General features: G+C 48.4%; 1 protein-coding gene across 1 annotated transcript in view; it reads right to left on the minus strand.

The window, feature by feature from the left end:
- The window catches only part of LOC116943381 (EGF-containing fibulin-like extracellular matrix protein 2), a 35,484-nt gene continuing 13,569 nt past the window's right edge, over positions 1–21,915 (minus strand). The window contains exons 6-10 of the mRNA XM_032956222.2: positions 14,793–14,912; positions 12,983–13,099; positions 11,689–11,815; positions 3,705–3,906; positions 1–3,235 (exon numbers count right to left, since the gene is read on the minus strand). Of these exons, the coding sequence (XP_032812113.1) occupies positions 3,071–3,235; positions 3,705–3,906; positions 11,689–11,815; positions 12,983–13,099; positions 14,793–14,912 (731 nt within the window). The 3' untranslated portion in view covers positions 1–3,070. The remainder of the gene's footprint in view (positions 3,236–3,704; positions 3,907–11,688; positions 11,816–12,982; positions 13,100–14,792; positions 14,913–21,915) is intronic.

Here is a 21,915-nt window from a genome sequence, read left to right on the forward strand (position 1 = left end):
TAACTTTGATTAAGTTTGTTTTATTAAATCCGTAATTGTGGAATGCGTTGTTTTTTTTTTCTGCCGGCGAGTCGTCTTTAAAAAAGAGCTTTTTAGCTCTACGGGCTTTGCTCAGTGGGAAATACACTCCTAATTCTGATGATTGAAAATCAGGAAAGCGTGCAGCCATCCTAACATTTTAACACGTAGGCTTTCGCGACCAATATTAGCTTTTCGGTTTGTAATTTATATGAATACATCAACTCCCCCTCCTCTCTGTTCTTCACACCTGATTGGCTCACAAGTGACGACGTCACATTTATCCCCCGTCTATTTAAGACTGAAACAGAAGGGAGGTTTTCGCCACAATTATGGCTCTCGCCTGATGATGCTGCTGGTTGTTATTGTTGTAATTACCGGCGAAATGTCACGGTACTAGAATTGTAAATGTTATAGTGGGTTTACTCTCCAACACTCAACCGGTGTGTGCTGAACTAGGAACTAATTGGCACGTTTTGTTTACGTGACAAATCTTACTAACTGGCTGTGTCGGGTGGTGGTGGGTTTTTACAACACATTTATATCTACGGGCTCTCACCCAAAAAAAATACTAACATTATTTTAAAAATGAAATAATCTGCTGGAGATTGTTTGTATAAATATCACTGGTATTAGCATTTAAAGAGCATTTTTTTATTTGAAGGGTGGGGGGGGGGGGTATTTTTGTTAGTATAACCGTCACTTTATACTGGAGGTATAATTAATACAATGGGTACAACAAACATTTCAAGAAAATTACACTTGAGAATGACTATGTCCCTTCCGTACATAGCGTTACTCTCGTTTAGCATGATGTTCACAAGATTATAGAAATGTAGCTGCAACGTGTCGCATGATTATGCAGGTCAGGCTGCATTGCCGCATGGTAAGGCTTGAATCCAGTTGGATGGACAATTGACTACTCGCGAAAACACAGCAGTTCTTTGAATTCGTTCTACTGCTTATATCGATGAACGTATGGTCAGTGATGAACGTATGGTCAGCGTGCAGAGGACCTCAGGACAATAACCGCCCAGTACAAATCGTGTTTTATGAATGGAATTAAGAACTCGGAAGAAATATCAAATTTGGGAGTGCGGTTCTTCGCTTGTTGGCGATGTGAGAACTTTGCAAGCAGGAAAATCAAGAATCCGAGCGTTTGAGTTGTCGTCCTGGGGAGAGGAAAGTATACGCTGGATAGAAACACGCGATAATAGGTTATCGAATGAGCAGATGACAAGTGGCTGGAAGGTCACTGTGAAATTTAGTGAGGAAATGTGATGAGGCAGATCATGGGAGGCAGTGGTCTGATAAAGATGCAGAACTGAAATAAAAGACACTCGAATACATGAAATGGTGGAATGGGCAAACTTTACTATTGTATGTACACGGTGTCAGTTGTCATATAGTGATACATCTTATCACCTTAACGTATATTTTGCCGGTCACTGGGTAGGATTCAGCGCTTCAATACCCTCTATCCAACGGCAGAGTTCTCTTCGCAAACTGGTTTCACACCTCGCCACTTCGTTGAAAAAAATGTTTCTCACGGCTCGCAGTTAGGGTCCTGGGTAGGTCACGTAATGATCTGGCCACCACCACCAGGCACAGCCAAACAAAGTAAATTGTCAAGACTACACGCATTTAATGTGCCGCCAAATATTATTTCCTCGCCTCACGAAAAAGTTGAACAATTCTCACAACCAAATTTTTGCAGTTGGATATTATTAAACGAAGCTTTAAAATGTGATCCTGTAAATAGCCGCAGTTTCCTCTGACACGCTGCATCGGCGGCAATGCGCTGGAGGACGCATGCGTCGGTGTGGTTCGCTCTACCGATTGGTGATGCGCTGGTGTACTGTGTGGGGAGCGGTGGTGTAGCGGTAAGCGCACTACACTACGAACTCGGCTAACCGAGTTTGATTCCCGCTCAGAGCCAACATCAGTGACGATTATCTCAACCAGTCCTGGGCTTCCTCACCTCGGTCGACTCAGCCTCAAATGAGTACCTTAAGCGGTGTGTTAAAACATCGCCACTGGGAAGCCAAAGGCAGCCGGGCGTGGTGTTGGCCACCCACCCCCTTGTGTACTGCGCAGACCTGTAAATAGGTGCTCGTTAATAACACTTGCCCCAACAGCCTTAAAAGCTATACGGGGAATCTCTGTCTTCGTGTGCCGTGTGTGTTGCCAGCAGCGGGCCCCTTAACACCAGCACATGCTGCGTCGGTCACGGGCATTATTTGACCTTTATGCCCTCCCGCCCCCCTCCACAGGAAATCTGACACTGCTAATCTCTCAGGTTATTCTGAGTACATGTGACATCTTCTACCATGTATTCTCAATATATATTTCTCAACAGGAGGTGGTTCCTGCCAGGTTTTTTCGCAGTAGGGGGGCGAATTTACCGCTGCGTGATCCCAATCGAGTAATTCGCAGGTAATTTTTCAGCACTGGGAATGTGATTGGCCAATACCGGTGACATTGTGTGGGGTATTTTTTTGTAACTATGGGAGGAAACGGGAGAGCCCGGAGGAAAGCCATGCAGCAGAACGGGAGGAGAACATACAAACTTAACGCAGAAAACGTGTCAGACCCTTCGTGCCGCGAGACAAGGGTGTCACCACTGCGCCACCCTGGCACCCTGGTTTGGTGCGGAGTGGTTACGTTGCAGTGTGCCTACAGTGGTTGAATGTAAAGTGGTGTGACGTGGCATCACGTGGCGTTGCATTCCTTTGTACGTCAGTACGTGGCTTCATGTGGTGTGGTTTGTGCTTTAGCAGAGCGTAGTGCGGTGTGGTGTCTAGTTGAGTAGAGCGCAGCGCGGTGTGGTGTGTGGTTTAGTAGAGCGCAGCACGTTGTGATGTGTGGATTCGTAGAGCATAGCGCGGTGTGGTGTGGCACGGTGCATATTCCAGTAACTGCATAAACGATACATTGCGGTAACACGCAGCCTTGTAGGACCACGCGTAATGAGTAAGCGATGCGACGGACCATCGCTGTGATTATGTTGGGAAACGTGGCGCGCGGGGCGGTGCGTCGTCACGGGCGCCGCTCAGAAGGGCTGCGCCGTCACAAACAGCGTGAGGCGGAGCACGCTGCTGCTGCTGCCGCTGCGCACGTACGGTTGCACGCTCACCATCTCCACGTCCAGGATGATGTCGCGCGGGCCGCTCAAGGAGCGCAGCAGCGTGAGCACGGCGCTGTACGGGCCCGTCTGCTGCTCGCGCGCGCACACACACACACGCACATATGAAGATAGAGATCCCCCATGTAGCCTACATGGGCTGTTGTGGCAAGTGCTGATTAAGGCTGATGCGGCACATGAGGAGGGTTGTGTTGCCACACAGTGCACAATTTACTAATTTAAGACCGAGTCAAACTGTTGGGGGCAAGTTCGATTTGCGAGTGGCATCTATTCAGGCCAGTACAGAACATGAGTGGGTGCTGTGGCGAATATCATGCCTGGCCATCTTTGTCTCCCCGGTACTGAGGTCTACACACTGCACCGGGTACTCATTTGAGGCGGAGTCGACCTCGGGGAGGCGCAGGACCAATTGACACATTCGTCATCGATGTTGATCATGAGCAGTGCATTGAACTCGAGTCGCCGGGTTTGTAGCGAAGCGCGATCACTACCCCCTGCGGTGGGCACCACGCGCCCACTGGGGGGCCGAGTGCATGCATACCCGGAGTGAGAAGTACGCGCCGTCGCTGCCGGGCGTGTCGTGCAGGTGGAAGGAGTTTCGCGCCCCCGGGTAGCGGGTGGCGGCGTGCACGTGGTACACGGTGGACTGGGGCCTCCGGTCCGGGGACAGCACGGCGTAGCGGTAGCGCACCATGTACGGTCGGTTGCGGCACGCGGCCAGGTCGCGCGGGCACACGCACGTGCTGCGATCGCGCAGCAAGGAAATGTGGGAAGAGGTTGAGCAAATCCATGCACGCACGCGCAAACATGCTCACGCACACTCGCACGCACACACACACACATGCGCACACGCCTACGTACAGCAGTGTAATGAATTGGATCTTGACGATAGCGGCCAGGTGGCTCAGCGAGCGACTCACAATCAGAAGCTTGCGAGTTCAAATCCTGATTGGGAGTTGACCGCCCATCATCCCTACGAAGTCGATAAAATGAGCACCACTGTGTGTGGAAATCAACAGTGATTGAGTAGTGACATCGCGGGATGTTACTGTGTAGTGCCAGCCCGAGGGAGGCACGGAGTGTGGTGTATTGACATCGCAGATACCACTATGGTGTGGGTGTAGTACCGGCCCTAGAGGGGCTCGGTCAGCGCTGATTGATAGCGCTGGATGGCACCACGCTCAGCGTGCAGTGCCAGCCTTACAGGATAGGGTGTGGAAGTGCCGGCTGTAGGAATGAGGTTATTAGAGACCATGGCACTCTACGGTCTATCGAGTCTCCAACACGTGGACCTGGACCTGAGCTGTGGTCCAGTCCGTAGTAGCTAGTTACGTTGTAATTAGTGTGGTTAGCCTGGTAGTCACCACCTTAGGTTGTTATTCTGTTAAGGGGCATTTACCCCGTGTGTTGTTGTTAAATAAATGTGTTGCCTCCAAGAGTGCATCTGCGACTCAGTTGAACTAACTACAACTGGTGTCGGAAGTTGCCAAACGTTATTTTATTAGTAACATAGCCGAGTAGGTTATTCATAATAAAGGTTTTTGGGTTAGATCCTGCCAAATCTGTGACTGTGTCGAGTTCGCCTGTTGACATTCCATCTCTCAGGTGAAGACTGCCCTTTGTTAAATAATTTTCCGCCGCCAGAGGCAACTGGGTGGCCTTCAAGCAAAGATTTCTGACGAACAATGACTTGGCAGGGTGGACGGAGGCGGAGGCGCTGAGAGCGCTGCCCGCCGCGCTTGATGACGATGCCTTAGCGGTGTTTCTCACCGTCCTGCTGTTGGAGAGGGCCACGCTACATCAAGCATTTGCTCAAATGGCGGTAATCTACGAACCACCGTCAAATGTGCGCCATAAGTTCACTGCGCTGAGGAGGGGGGAGGCCGAGACGCCCTCGCCTTCCGTAGCGCACTATTGGTGCTAGCAAAGGCTGCCTTCCCGAAGATGGACCACGACGAAGTAGACTTGCTGGTCCTCGAGAGATTGTTGACGTTAGCAAAGGACCTCCACATCATCCTGCCAGCCATCGACGAAGACGTCTTGTCTTCTCTCAAGGTTGCAAGATGCATCCAGGCACACCTGCTCTTGCAACAACATAAGGGGTTGGCGGCGTGTACCGCGCCCTGTGAGGCACGCGATATACTCGAAGACGTGGAGCCCGTCCAAGCCTATTCATCAATTCTAGATTTGAAGCTTTCGTGACTGCAAGGATCCATACTCTTTGGTTCTATTCGGTAAAGTCACGTAAGTAAAAAAATATAAAACAACAAAAATCATGACGTTTCAGCCACAACACAAGCGGCCTTCATCAGGTGAAGGGACCAGACTGTCTCGAAGACTGCACTGGAGTGAAACAGAGCCAAGCTCAGACCACGACCTTTAAGCTGTGTGAGAGGGATTAGGGTGCCTTGACAAAGGAATTAGCATAAAAATTATCATTTGATTGGCGGACTTAGCATGATGAAAGGTGCAGCTCAGTGATCGGCGACTGCAATGCAACCGCCTGTGCTGCGAAAGTTTGGGGTACCATTACTTGAAAAAATATACTGTACCCTTTGAAAATTAGTTTAATGTTTGATTCGATTTAGAACATCTTTCCAATGGTTGCTTAATTTGAAACCATCTTCTCGGTTGAAATTGTGGCTATGTTTGTAGATCTGAATTTCCTCGTGAACAAATCTCTGATAAAAACCTGTGGGTTTGCAAAGAACCTTGGTATCGGAGAAAATTATATCGTGATCACCCACAGCATTGTAACAGTGATCAGCCACGGCAGAATAATTCGTTCTGCCGTGTTTCAAACCTGATTTGTGCTCGCGAATTCAGTCAGATTTGAAACACGGCAGAACGAATTATTCTGCCGTGGCTGATCACTGTTACAATGCTGTGGGTGATCACGATATAATTTTCTCCGATACCAAGGTTCTTTGCAAACCCACAGGTTTTTATCACAGATTGGACATGTCTGTCATTCAGGAGGGCACTGTGCTAGCTCATGTGTCACCCACGCTTCACGAAGGAAACATCGTTGGCAGTGTGGGGGTCGCGTCGAATACGCGGCCACAAAAGAATTCTGATGAGAATTGGATGGATACGCTTTGTTCGGAAAATGCGGAATTGTCCGAGTCCCAGAGGGGGGAGCTGAGGGCGCTCTTGCCTGAATTCTCAGATGTGTTTAGCAAGGGCAAATTTGACATCGGCCGCACTACGCTTTTGAGTCACCACATCGATACAGGCGACGCCGCTCCCATCCGGCAGAACCCCTACCGGCTGAGCCCAATGGAAAAAGAACATGTGCGGCTAAGGGTTGATGAAATGTTGGCCGCCGATATCATCTAGCCATCCACCAGCCCGTGGGGAGGCCCTATTGTTCTTGTTAAAAAGCAGGATGGTAGTTTGCGCTTCTGTGTTGACTTCCATAAGCTTAATAAGGTATCTGTGGCTGACGCGGACCCTCTTCCTCGGATGGACGATTCCCTGGATGCTCTAGCAGGAGCACATTTTTTGACTCTTGACCTCCTATCCGGATTTAGGAATTTGCCACTAGATGAAGCCTCTAAGCCCAAAACAGCTTTTTGTACACCACAGGGCTTATTTTAATTTACAGTGGTACCTCGGTATTCGTCGTTAATTCGTTCCAGAAGGTAGGACTTATACCGAAAATGATGTGTACCAAACTAATTTTTCCCATAAGAAATAAAGGGAAAGGAAAGAATCCGTTCCAGAGTATAAGAAATGATATTTTATATGGCATATTGTACATTAATGGGGTTGTATAAAATAATTTAGACACTACTTATTACTAAAATGCATATGTAAATTAAAATAAATGCATAAATAAATTGAAATAAAATTTTTTACATCACTTTACCTTGCTGAGAGGAGTTGATAGCCAGTCCTCTTCTTAAAATTATCAAACCAGCCATGGCTGGCTTAAAACACTTCACTAATATCTTCACTCGTTCCTGGCATGTCTTTTAAAAGATCAGCATGCAACATTTTTGCCTTCTCGCAAATTATAGCCTCTGAAACACTATCACCGGCTAACTGTTTTTCGTTTATCCATATTAATAACAATTTTTCTACTTGCTCTAATGTCCGTGATATTTGTTTTGATATAAATTTCACCCCCTTTGCAACGTTAGCTGATTTGATGGCTTTTTTTTCACAATCGTCGAAATTGTTGTTCTCAGCATATGGTATCCCACCGCAAAATAAGTGACGCGCATGCCGCTTTCATACTTTTCTATGATCTCTTTTTTCATGTCAATAGTGATCCTAACCATTGTCTTCGTAGCTTGGCTTTTCTCACTAACCTTCATAGGACCCATCTTGAATGAATTCGCAAAAAATTCACGTTAATATGACAAAAAACACGTGAAAATTCACAGAGAGTTATAGCAAGGGTTGTGCACTGAACGAGATCTACTGTACAGGCAGACGAGGAGCGGTGATTTGTTTCAGTCATGAACGGGGTATACACCGGTACGCGGTGACTCATTCCGACCCATACAAGTTCTAGCAAGCGCGTCATATCCCAAGCAAGACGTCGTATCCCAAGACATTTTTTTCTCGTCAAAACACGACGTATACCAAATTCGACGTATTCCAAAGCGGTCGGATACTGAGGTATGACTGTAATCGGCTTCCGATGGGTCTTCATTCCGCGCCGGCTACGTTCCAGCGATTGATGGAACTGGTTCTCGCTGGTCTCCAGTGGGAATTGTGCCTGATATATCTTGATGATGTTATTGTTTTTAGCCGTACATTTAAAGAATATCTCGAACGGTTATGTGCTGTCTTTCTTAAAATGCGTGCGGCGAAACTCAAATTTAAACCGCAGAAGTGTCACCTGCTCCAAAAATCTGTTCGGTATCTTTGCCACATAGTCAGTAAATCAGGGAGAGTGATGGACCCGGACAAACCCGCGTGTGTTCGTACTTGGCCGACCCCCACGTCAGTGGGGGAGGTGCGGAGTTTAATAGGATTTGCGTCCTATTACCACCGTTTTGTCGCCAGGTTCGCCATTATCACTAAACGTTTCCACGCCTTGATGGCAAATGGTCAGAAGTTCCATTGGGGGGAGGAGGAGGAGGCCGCATTTGTTGCCCTCCGGGACAGCTTGGTGAACGCCCCTCCGCTACCCCAACTTTTTCTTGCCGTTTGTCCTTGATGCAGATGCTAGTAACACCAGAATTGGCGCTGTTTTGTCCCAAGTTGTTAATGGCGTCGAGAGTGTTGTCGCATATGGCAGCAGAGTGCTGTGTCTGGCCGAACAACAGTACTGTGTCACACATCGGGAACTTTTGGCTATTGTATTTTTGTGCAACAGTATCGCCCCTATTTTTATAGCAGATGCTTTGAAGTGCGTTCTGACCATGCAGCGCTACAGTACACGCTGTGTATTGAGCAGCCGTCAGGGCAACTTCTACGTTGGTTGGAAGTCCTCCAGGACTATTCCTTTACAGTTTCAAATCGCAAAGGTACCCGACACATGAACGCGGATGCCCTGTCGCAATTACCAAAGAGCGACGGGTGTGCATGTTTTTTCGGCTCAGGGCATTGTCAGATGCCTGCCAAGGAATCCGCCCCCTCCCCTTGCGGTGTCGACCGAGGTTAACACCTCTGAGAAAGCCGATGGTCTCGTGGCCCGTGATGCCGTTATTGGCTTAGACCATGCGGAGTAGGGGCACCTCCAGGTTGAGGACGCTTCCCTGCTTAAGTTGCGACGCCGTGTCAAGGAGGCGGAGGGGGGTGGGGATCGACGGGTGTAGCTTTTGTCATCCTCAGAGGCGGATTGCTCATGCATTGGGACGGAGGGTTGCGCCGTTATAACATTGCCGTGCCCACTTCCCTACGGGGTAAAGTCATCTGGGCGGTGCACGAGCGACTGTTGCACCTGGGTGTGCATAAGATGCTAGCCACACTTAAGCTCGACTTTTTCTGGCCTGGCATGGCGGAAAATGTCGCTAATTTGTTGAAAGGGTGTGTGCAGTGCACACGGCAGAAACCCCCATCTAAACCCTGTTGTCCACCATTGCAATCCATTCAGGTCTCCCGTATAAATGAGTTGGTCGCTCTTGATATCCTTGGTCCATTTACCACTACCCTTTGTGGGAATAAGAATTTGCTAGTGGGCGTCGAGTATTTTTCACGCTGGCCGATGGCCTGGCCACTCGCCAAACAGTTGGCGGCGGCCATCACCGATGTGATGGACAAGAGTGCCCCTGAGCATCTTCTAACCGATCAGGGCAAACATTTTTTTTCCAAATTACTATGGGAGGGGTGCGACTTGTTGGGAACAAAGAAAGTACGTACGTCGCCATTCCACCCCCAGATGGATGGAATGGTGGAGTGGCTGCACAGGACTCTAACCTCCATGTTGACGCATCAGGTCAGCGAGTCCCAGCTTGACTGGGACTTGTATGTTCCCGGGGTCCTGGCTGCCTATAGAATGGCCCCTCACGCGTCCACCGGCTACTCACTATTTTTTTAATGTACGGAAGAGAACACGACCCCCCGATTGATGTCAAATTACGAGCCGCACCAAACAAGGCTAAATCTCAAATTTCGGACTTCCAGAGAAAATTCCAATTCGCGCCAATTGGCAAAGGAGCGGCTGAGGGGTTCCTGTCTTTCCGCACATGAGTGGACCCCAGGTGACAGAGCCTGGCTACACTGTCCACAGGTACCGGTGGGTACATCACCCAAATTGTTTAAACCCTGGAGGGGGCCGGTTGATGTGATTCGGGTCGTTTGGCCCCAGTGTGTTCAAATTCGCTGGGGTCGACGGAGTTGGTTAGTACATCCCTCTTGCCTCAAGCCCTTCATCGCACCACGTGAATTCATCCCATCACCGGCGAGCTGAGGTGTGTACCCGCTGAGGTTGGTCCTCAGGGGAGTCATGTGATCCCGTCCTTGGGTGCCGCGCGTTTAACGTCCCCCAAAGCTGCCACCAGCGCCATCTCCACTTGATTCGAGAGAGGAAGACCCATCTGCCCGGCTGACTGCTCTTCGTGAGGAGCCGGGTTCGACGGGACATTTGCAGATTCCCCCCGGGACCCCCAGGGAAAGTAAGCCCACCTTCCCTGGGGGCCCGGCCACAAGGACTCGATCAAAGACTCTTCGGTTTTCGTGATCGCCATATACACACACTCCCACACCGTCAGTTGGTTGTCACACTCGGGAGGCCATATTGGTTATGGGCTGAACCTGGCCTTTATTGTGCCTGCGGGTGTTGTTACACAGTGAGGGTGGGAGATACGGGTGCTGGGGGGGATCCCGAGGTTTCACGTGTCACTGCGTTTTATTTTTTCTCTCTCTTCCTTTGTTTCCTATTGTTGTTCTGTACTTTCGTTCCCTTTCCCCGTTAGTTACTGTATAGTGTATATATTGTATAGGTGGGTTGGGGTATTTATTTGTTGATGCACACATAGGGGTTTTGTTCATTTTGTTCGTTGTTAAAGGGGGAGTTGACAGCCGGGACGGACGGCTGAGTGCTATGAAGGGGGTGGGGGGGGGGGGGGTGATGTAGTGACATCGCGGGATGCCATTGTGCAGTGCTGGCCCTAGGGAGGCATGGCGTGCGGTGTATTGACATCGCAGATACCACTATGGTGTGGGTGTAGTACCGGCCCTAGAGGGGCTCAGTCAGCACTGATTGATAGCGCTGGATGGCACCACGCTCGGCGTGCCATGCCAGCCCTATAGGATAGGGTGTGGAAGTTCCGGCTGTAGGAATGAGGTTATTAGAGACCATGACACTCTGGTTGACCCGAGAGGACACGTGACCGGTTAAGTATACAAAGGGGCCCCAAGTGGGGGCTAGGGGTGGTCACGTGGTCGGGGCCCAGATCATGCTCGAGGATTCTAGAAGGTGGTCGTGGCCAAGGGCAGAGCCAGCCACGCCGCAGAGAACATAAGCCAGGTCCCCCAGAGGGACCGGCGTTGTAGTTCATCCTGAAGAAACCTTCGTCTACGTTCTACATTCTACCGAGTCTCCTACATGTGGACCTGGACCCGAGCTGTGGTCCGGTCCATAGTAGCTAGTTACGTTGTAATTAGCGTAGTTAGCCTGGTGGTCACCACCATAGGTTGTTCTTCTGTTAAGGGGCAGTTACCCCGTGTGTTGGTGTTAAATAAATGTGTTGCCTCCAATAGTACATCTGCGACTCAGTTGAACTCACTACAGTTGTCCTATGGATGGACTCGCGCCCTGCCATAGGAATGAGGAATGTCCACCACTGGGCTCAGGACTGCAGACAGGAGAAACGAGCACCTGCACGTCGGAACACCTTTAAATAGAGCAGGAAATCACCGTCACCTGACGCGACTTAAAACACAGGTAAGACATTTTCAACGGGATAGCAACCCTGCGTCATTACCACAATGCAATCGGAGCAACTCCAGCAGCCCGACGTGGGCAAGCACAGACCGCTATTGCACCGCGTGCCCTGCCACGGACGCACAGGGGGGGGGGGGGGGGGGGGAGGAGGTGTCTGTGCGCGAGCTGCAGGGACACTGACTCGTCGGACGTCTGTGAGTACGGCTGCGTGCACTTGTCCCGCTGCAGGCAGCGCATGGAGCCTGGCGTGTTGAAGCAGCTCTGCGAGTCAGTGCAGCCGTGCACTCCTAAGTCGCACTCGTCGATGTCTGCGTGAGCGCCAGAGGAGGAGGAGGAGGAAGTGGAACGTTAACGCGGGAAGGAAGCGGTGGTGTTCCACGCGATGTCAGCGTCATAAAGTTAATACTTTGTCGTTTTAAGAATTAATTTAAAATGCTTTGTTTTCTCGTAACCACTCAGGGGGCTCTGTGGTGGAGCGAGCGGCTCACAAATCGGGAAAGTTGCAAGTTTAACTTCTGACTTAGCCCATCATCCCCAGGGGTCGATAAAATCAGCAGCAATTTCTGAGCAAGTCAAAAGTGGTTTGTTTTATGAAGAGACTTGCCCCCACCATAGGAATGTGGAATGTATATCACTGGCTCAGGCCTGTAAATGGGCACCACCTCAATGCTCCTTTGAGCAGAAATTCGCCTGAAATCTTACCAAATATTTTTCTTTAAAGAAGACCAATCCCCCAAAAATAATTTTTCATTTATGTTTTAGAAATATTTTCAGTCAGTGCTATCCAAATATATCTCGTTGTCTGTGTGCATTACAAAAACACATGCTGTGTTTGGAATTATTCTGGGGAATATACAGAACACACTAAAATAATAGATTTTTGTCTGATAAGATACATTAGTATGAGATGATTGTTAACACGACAAATCATTTTTTTTTTTTACAATTGCAGCCCCCCTTTTAGGCTGGGGCCGTCTCAGAGCACTTCGCACGGGAGGGGCGACTTGCACAATTCAAATCCCATCTCAAACATGTGGCAGCCGTCCCTTTGCAGCACACGATTACTCAGCACCTGGTCTGCAAGCGAGCATCGGTCTGCCAACAGAGGGGGCGATGTTTGCTGCTTTATGTAATTCCAACTGAGTAATTTTTCTTAAAATAAGGCAAATTTGGACCGCGATGCTGGCACGCAATGGCCAACTCTGTCCGCATGCCAGGGGATCGTCGCTAGCGTCCACTGTGGAGCAAAGCGACACGCATTTCATGGAAACTACCAAACACGACAAGAGCCCAGAAAATTAAATCAATGCGAAGTGAAAAAATGGTGATGCCGAGTAATATGGGAGGGGGTTTTACGACAAAAGACGTGGCCATATCACGACCGTGGCCTAACCTGAGAAGAATCAGTTATAAATGGCGATCACATTGATTGGTACTTCGCCAAAAGTGGACAAGGTGAGTTGTGATGCAGTTACCTGTACAGCGGCCCTCGCTAGCTTCGTAACCCTCCGGACATTGGCACTCGTAGCTCCCGGGGATGTTTTGGCACGAGAAGCGACAAACGGGCACAGGTGCACTGCATTCATCGATGTCTGCAACATGAAGAAAACGGATACCCACTTAGCAGACTGTCAGGGGGCAAGTTCTGTTAGCGAGCAGCAACCTATTCAGGCCAGCACGGAACATGAGTGGGTGCCGTGGCGAATATCATGCCCGGCCACCTTTGTCTCCCCCGGTGCTAGATGTTTACACACTGCACCAGGTACTCATTTCAGGCTGAGTCGATCTAGGGGAAGGCCCAGGACTGGTTCAGATAATCATCACTGGTGTTGGCCTGAAGCGGGAATTGAACTCGGGTTGCCGGGTTCGTAGCGCAGCACGCTAACAATAGCACTACCGCCCCCCATACAAAACGAAACTTAGAATTTTACCAGGTAAGCCCCACTGAGCTATGAAGCTCTTTTTCAGAAGCGACCTGGCCACAAATGATAGCTCAATAAAGTTGCTTATCACGTGGAAATTTCTAGCAGCAAAATACTCTGAACGCGTGTTTATAAATGTGGAGGGAAAAACCGGAGGACCCGGAGAAAAACTCATGCAACCACAGGGGGAGTGACATACAAACTCCAAATATACAGACGTTGGGGTCGTGATCGAACCCACAACCTCCTGCATATCAGGCGAGTTAGTTAACATCTCACCACACACGTACTCGCACACAAGAGAGGGCATTTGGCAGTGGTGGCCAGCAATTTGTCTGGCCACATTGGTTTCCCCAACACCCGTGTTCACACGACACCAACTTATTCTGAGATTAATTTATAAGTTGTAGACACCATTTGCGAGGAATGCACACTTTACAAAAGTATTCACTCATTGTACTGCTAATTAGGCCCAGTGGTATGTGAGTACACCCCTTTCACTTTGCATTTAAATGTGTAATGAGTCCACCAGACGAATATTGAGGCGACACAACTCTTCTTTATTTTCCGCACGAGCTACGCCACGTGCGACCACTCCACTCTGAATCCCACCAGGAAGGTCCCCCGATCGCCCCGCCTCGTCCGGTGACATCACCACTCTCTCCCTAGGCGTTCCCTCTCTCTCACGCCCCGCCTTCTCTTTACTTTCCTTTGTGACGTCATCTCTAACAGTAACCCCCGGATCACGTAAGTAGTAGCACTACAAATGTATTGCAAAACAGCTATTATCTTACAAATTGGTTCATCATCATCAACTGTGGTCAATCCACTGCTGAATGAAGGCCTCCCGAAGCCACTGCCAGCTCTCATGATCCTGCGATGTAATAATCCACCAAGAGCCTACGCAAGAACTGATTTCATTGCTCCATCTCCGCAGGTCACGTGATCTCTGACGCGTTCCATTCCTTGGCCGACACTGGGTCACTATTGGTGACCATTAGCTGTCATCCCTGCTTGCGGCGTATTCTGTCCAACCCCACTTACAGTTTGAATGCCATTAACCTACATATGTTCTCTAACATATACAGTGACTTTGCACTGGACCCTACAGCCCAGTCAGGTGGCTCAGCGGTAGAGCGACCGGCTGGCGATCAGCATTTGCGAGTTTACATCCCGGTTGGGGGTTGACTTGGCCCATCCGTCCCTGCTGTGGGGTCAATGAAACGAGCACCACTTTGTGGAGCGTGGAGTTACCAGCAGTGGCTCGGGGCTGTGAACGAAAGACGCCACCCCATCCCGCCCCGCCTCCCACCCTGTCTCAACGCTCATCTGAGCGGCAGGAGATCGTGTGGCGTAGACTCACCTCGGCAAGTGCGTCCATCCCTCTCGAGCAGGTAGCCGCGCTCGCAGCGGCACAGGAAGGAGCCGAGAGTGTTGAGGCATCGCTGGGCGCAAGGGCTGCTCTCTGTACACTCGTCTATATCTGTGGAAAACACAAAACAAGGGGTGGTAGCGGACGAGACGAATAATCCCCCCCCCCTGCCACCCCGTGTGGACTTGAGAGGCCTTTTGGACACACAAAGACAAACGATTCCCCCGTTTAGCCTCTAACAGACTGTTGAGGCAAGTGTTGTTAGCAAGCACCTCTGAAGGCTAACAAGGCGCACGAGGGGGTGAGCGGCCAACACCACGCCTGGCCGCCTTTATCTCCCCAGTGGCGATGTTTACACACTGCACAGGGTGCTCATTTGAGGCTGAGTCGACCTAGGGGAGGCCAATGGCCGGTTAACAGGTAATCGTCAACTGATGTTGGCCGTGAGTGGGAAGCGAACCCAGGTAGCTGGGTTCATAGCGCAGTGAAGCACGAACCGTTACACTACTGCTCCCCCATCCACAAACTCACATATGCATGGAAGAATTGTAAATACGGGTTTGTTTTACACAGATACCGAGCACAGGCTCAATGGACGAAAACATGAATCGGCCAGCAGCAAACAGCACCAAAAACGTTGTAAAAGGTACAGAGTGAACACGTTTACTTGAATTGAGCAAGGATGTTATCAGAGCTTGCGAAATGATGGAAATGAAATTCCAAAGAGGAGCGGCATATACTCACCATCTCCAGTTTTATATTATATTGACACTGACACAATTTTCTGGAATGTATTTTTTTTGTTTGCATCATTCTCCGTTTGTGCCGCTTGGGTTGTGCTCTACATTTGTATGTTTAATTAAACAAAAAAAATGCTTTGGAAGAAGAGGAGCAGTGGGAGGGAAGATGCCGAAAGAGAAGTGTTGTGGCCTGCAGTGTGGTGGTTGAACAAAGCGGCTGTAAACCTCAGCATGGGCAGGATAATCAAACAGTGAAGTTCACGGGAACAGCAACCATGGTAGTAGTAGCGAAGGAAGAGCGAGTGACTGGAGTGATATTCTTGGTTCTTTCGGTAAAGTCACGTAAATAGAAAACAAACATTTTTTTTAATAATAAAAGCAAAAAACCCACGAAGTTTCGATTGCAACACAGGTTGTCTTGATCAGGTGGAGAGAAAAGAGGGGGCAAGCCTCCAAATGTAGCTGCCTATAAGGGTTCCAAAGTGAGTGGGCGGTGGAAAGAGCTGTGCAAACAGACGTTTAAAAAAATTACATCTATGTGACTTTACCGAAAGAACCAAAAATATGAATTCCTGCAGTCACGAAAGTTAAGTCAAAATTTAACTGGAGTGAATCAGTGAGTGCTGGATCATCAATCACCCTGCCTGCTGCTTTAATTATGTCTGGTGCAGTGAGGTAGTGTTGTATATGTAGGTTATGAAAATTTGATGAAAAAAATGAAAATTAAATGAAATTTGCTAAATTTATCCAAAATTATGTTAATTTGTGTAATTATGCTAATTCGACAGATAATCGTATTAATTTATGCGAGTGGATGTGGTTATGATAATGCAGGTCGTTATGATAATTGAGCCCAGCCTCGGTGACGAGGGTTGGGTTATCAATTGGAACAATGCAATTAATCATATGCAGTTATGCAGGTGTTGTGAACGTGAATGAGAAAGAGTCAATTCGACTTCGTTGTTTAACTCAGTATTATCAATAAGGATACGATTATTCTCGCTTTAACACGTACTGAATGTATTATGTGTGTTAGTGTGCTTATGATAGGTCCACCAAGGTTCAGATCTCAATCGCAGAACAATTCTTACGCGGAATCACGGAAAGAATCACACACAACCCTCTGCTTTAATCAATTTTATTTCCTAGCTAAACTTAAATGTTTGGATAATATGAGAACTCTCAATATCGGAATTTCAACACAGCATTAACACGGTACCATCACGATTGCGTTGTTTCACTTCGATAACGGCACCTGTGGCTAATTCCCGACGCATAACGCAATTAATCGGTTGTTGAGAGAGAGATTAAAACATGCATACTATTCTACCAAACCCTTAACTCTATCATATGCAAATTCGTATACTTGAATTGTTACACAACACAGCACTCGATCATTGATCATACGCGACCCTTAGTGCACATTCTTGTCACGTTGTTAACCAGTAGGACGATTGATTATTATGCAACTCAATGACAGCAGTGTTTTTCGTTATCAATTGATTTTTAATGCACCACCTTGGAGTGGTAACCCTTCTTGATTATCCCGATATGCGTATCGTGTCTTCTTTATCAGTGGTTCAATTCTTTGCGTAAAGCAGACGCCAAGGTTGGCATCTCTTGTGTCAAAAATGTGTTTGATCGTTGCGGAGCAGTGGGGGAGTGAGGGGGAGAGTGTGGGGGAGGGAGTGGGGCATACGAACGGCTGCCACAGTTTCTGTCCACCGCTGGCTGGAAGAGTCAGCACGACGCTCGCCGTCGTTGCGCCGATGGGTGTTGAGTGCGGGCACGCTGCCCTCTCCTGATGCTGCTCGAACGCTGTCAGCGCTGGTGGCGCGTGGTGGCGCGAAGTGGCGCGCTGTAGCACGCGCTGGTGCTGGTGGCGCGCGCTCCCTCTCCTTGAAGATGCGCGAACGCGCCCGTGCTGGTTCGCTGACAGCAGTTTCTTCACTGCTGGATAACTTCTGCACGCTCTTGCTTGGCGGTGCTGGCCGCGCTCTTTCCGCTGCTGATTGAGCCACGTCGCACGCGCTCTCTCTGCGGAGATGCTGAGGTTGTTGGCGGCTGGCCAAGCTTTTCCGCTGCTGGATGGCTGGCACTTGATGTAGGAATAAAGTTTGGAGTGATACTTTGCCTTTCGGCTCTGAACTACGCACGTTGATACATCGCGACTCAGCGATCCTCGCTACTCAGCGAGGCTCGCGCTCCATGGAGCCAGCTGTTCGCTGCGACTGCTCGTGTCTTGTCGACTTCTTGAACCGTTGATCTGTCTTGACTGAACTTTTTGAAATGTGGCTGACCGTTACATTAAAAAAAATTATCCGCTCCACGCAGTGAAAAGGGGGGGGGGCGTGGCCTGTGTATGTGTGTGTACGTGCGTGTGTGTGACATTCCACAATCCATCTGCGTTATACGATGCTGGGGGGGGGGGGGGAGGGGGCGACCCTCTCCCCTTGACTGGTTTTATGGTTGTTTATTACTCATCTCCTGGATTTTCTGGTTTAATGGCTGTGTTACGATGGGCATCTGGTTTCCCTGTGTGGCTGGCTGACGTGTTTTATTAATTATTGTTTGTTACTTTAAAAAAATGATATATAATGGCAAATATTCTTGTTAATATCAATTTTGGAAAAGCCTTATATATCCAACATACTGCCCTTTTAGAAATGATCAGTGGTCAGCCACCGGTTATTTAAAAAAAAAACAATTGTCTTTTCCATCATAAGCATTGATTGTCCTCGAGTTTGTGTGTGTGATTTTTTCTTACAATGCGCGCGTACGTGTCACAACTTAGCATGATTACATTTGAAATAAGAAAAGAAAAGAACAGAAGAAAAAATATTAAGGCAACAGGTTACATCGGTTCTTATCAATTATTGTTACTTTGACTTTGTTTCAGTTCCTGGGAAATGCTGGATAGCGGTTTTGAGCCCGGTGGTACACCGTTTCCCTCATGTTACCTCTTTGCAACTTGTTTACCAAGTTATTGGCAACCTTACTGCCACCTTTGGTCAAGAATATAGAGTCATTTTTCTCATGGCCAGGTATTTTAGAGTTACCCATGACCTGTCCATGCAACATCACATTATCGTCATCTTGGTTAATCGTCGATATGGCTTTAGCCAAATGAGCACGGTTCCCTGGTCCGTACCGGTAAAAAAAATGTATCCCTCTCCGTCCATGTGGGTTTATGTGGCGTAAAACCATGTTGTGTGTAACCAGGATTAGTACACACCACGAGTTTCCGTGCTCGACTGTTGGGGTCATTTGCCTTCTCCGCAGCCATGTGCAGATTTGCTGACTCCGTACCACGATGTGATTCTGGGCCACGACTCGATTCCGTGCCACGATTCCATTCCGGGCCACGATTCGATTCCATGTTTTTGCGTGTGCTGGATTTCAACACATCCCCCGATCCATCATGGATTTTTGTCTCCGTAGCATCTTTCTCTGCCACATTCGCAGTACTCTCACGCAATTTCGCGACACAATTGATGGCGTTTCCATTTACCAAACCATCAGGTTTCTCCCCCCGATCCTGTTGGATCACACTTCATGGTTATTTTTCTCTACTCTATGTTCACCACGGGAGCGACTCTCGCGTTCTCCACCACATTATCAGAACGGGTGCATGACACTTTTAGTTTTTTCCAATCATGGTTGCCCTCCTGGTTTTGCTCGTCACCTCCAGCCTGCTTGATTTTTCCCAAGGGCTGTGATTTTTTTTCAGCTCAGCGGACACCACTCTCCCTGTCATTTTCCTCTCAACCAGTGTGAGCGATTCATCACGTGCCCATGTCACCCTCTTTGTCACAGCAGCTAAGCTCACACCTGTCTCCCTATTTCTCATGCCTCTGCTCCCTCCTGGTAACGCTGGTGGTGGGATTGGTCGGAAGTGGACAGATCATGTCTGACCCCTTGTGTATCGTGGAATTGGGAATCGGCGTGATTCTGCTCTTGGCCTATACGCGCCGTGATTCTCGCGATTATGTGTCTTTGTGTGTTGTGATCGCCCATTCTCTATGTGCCACTGTCGATTGTAATTGTTATCTCGCCATCTGTGTGGGTAATTTTGGCCAGCTGTGTGCCGTTGCGTTGGGTACGGACATGGTCCTGCTCTTGGCTTCCACCCGTGGCGATTTTCGCAAATACGCGTCCGTACACGCTGCGAACGCTCCCGGCCTGTGTGCCGTGGAATTGGGAACTGGTCTGACTTTGCTCGTGGTCTCCACACGTTGCGATTCTCGCAAATACGCGTCCCTAGACGCTGTGATCGCTCCTAGCCTGTGTGCCGTGGAATTGGGAACTGGTCTGACTTTGCTCGTGGTCTCCACACGTTGCAATTCTCGCAAATACGCGTCCCTACACGCTGTGATCGCTCCCAGCCTGTGGGCCATTGCCTCGTGTAATTGCTATCTGGCCACCTGTGTATGTAGTTACGTTGGTAATTCGTGGATGCTTGCCGTTTTCTGCACTGTGGGCCTGCATGCATCAAATGCCTCACCTGTTTTTTTCTTTTCCTCTGATAGGCTGGTTGCCTTGTCCCGTTCACTGTGTGTTGTATAATTATTGGTTTTAGCCCTGTACAGCCAAGCCATGTGTGCCCGATCCTCTATGTGGTCTAAGGAGGCTGTCTCTGGATTCAAGACCATTCCCACAATTTCTGTAATCTCTGGACTCAAGGATGAAAAAACATGATCTTGAATCTTTTGTCCCCTTCGTGATACTGGTCCACATCGACTGCGTAGTACGCTCTTTTAAATCGCATGAGGTAATCCTGAGTATCCTCGTCTGCGCACTGGGTTATAGATTTTGCAGCGTTAAATCCCTCAGACAGTGTTAGATATTCTCCAAACTTCCGAATCACTGCCAGGCTAAGTTCTTTGAAATCGTTCCGAACTTTGTATGGTAGCGACTTTACCCATGGTATAGACTTTTCATGCAAACTCCGTTTCAGCAAACTGGCTTTCTCATCCGTTTTCCTCAGACCCCTGATCATTGCTTCTGCTTCTACCGTTGCGACGTGAGTGTGTATGTCCCTGTTCTTATTGTGTGGATCAAAATGGGGAATTCTGATGAGAGCTTTGTCCATCAATTTCAGAGTGTTACTACTGAACGAGTATTCGGAAAGTTGATCATCGTCATCCAAATCAGATTCGGATGAGTTAGTAATATCACGGTGGCGTTGCTTAACCAGCACGAGCGTGATTGCGCAGCTAATCCAGCAGTGGAGAGAGGTGTCCACTGAGCAGCACTGAGAGCGATCAAGCAACTCGAGAGGGGGGAGCGGTGTGCCGGCCAGCTCATCCCAGCGGTGTGAGAAACGCCGAGCGAGAGGGAACCTGCCTTTGTTCATATGCCCCTCCCCCACCTTCACAAACCCACTGCGCTTACATCGTCTGCTCACACAAGAATTTACCAAAAGAACAATCCTACGAACCTAACACTAAGACTAATAAACCATCAGCTGGGCACGAAGGCATCACCGCCCTTCAAGTGATAACGATGCGTCGGTTATAAGTACATTAAGTTTTTTCTATTATTGAAAGTTTCTGGTCTTCGTTTTGTGATGGTACTTCTAATCGCATAAATTACCCATAGATTCATCTATCCGAATTAATTCTTGAGACCTTCGCCACGGGCTGCGCTCACAGGGAGAAATGATGTTAAACGGGCTTCCTTATCCAATCTTGTACACGAATTCATTAATCTCCTGTGAGAAGCACGTCCCGTCGCACACCTTATTCCAAGCCATCTCTTAATTATACAATATCGCTGATGAATCTATGAACGCATATTTGTGCCTTCAGAAATAATATTTTGTTATTTTTTGTCTTTCATATGAATACCGTCGCATAACCAAGAATATGCCTTTATTCATATTTTCTATACGTTCGTGTTACGCTGCATAATAATCAATTGCCCTGTTAACAACGTGATAAGGATTGCCTATGGGTCAATGAATGAACATCCGGGAGTACAGTGTGGCCGATTTCAAATATAATAATTCATAATAGAATGGTAAGGTTTTTGTTTAGAATAACTTGCACGCATGTTTTAACGACTCCCTCTCTCACTAACAACAATTGCATTACGCGGGGCGGGGGGGGAACGTCAAAGTGAAACCACGCAGTCATTGATGAGACTGTGTTGATACTGTGTTGTTTTTATTACCAAGCTGAGGGTTGCATCTTTTAGAGTTAAGGTTTAATTAGAAAATAAATTGATTAATGCAGAAGTGATCGTGTGATTCTTTCCTATAATTTTTGCATAAGGACTGTATCCTGCAATGAGATATGAACTCGGGGACCTAAAACATAAGCACACTAATCCACTCAATAAATGTCAAAGCGAGAATCATTGTATTATACCGA

The sequence above is a fragment of the Petromyzon marinus genome, chromosome 17, assembly GCF_048934315.1.
Source record: "Petromyzon marinus isolate PM22_M1 ecotype Great Lakes invasive population chromosome 17, UKy_Petmar_22M1.pri1.0, whole genome shotgun sequence".
Lineage (NCBI taxonomy): Eukaryota > Metazoa > Chordata > Hyperoartia > Petromyzontiformes > Petromyzontidae > Petromyzon > Petromyzon marinus.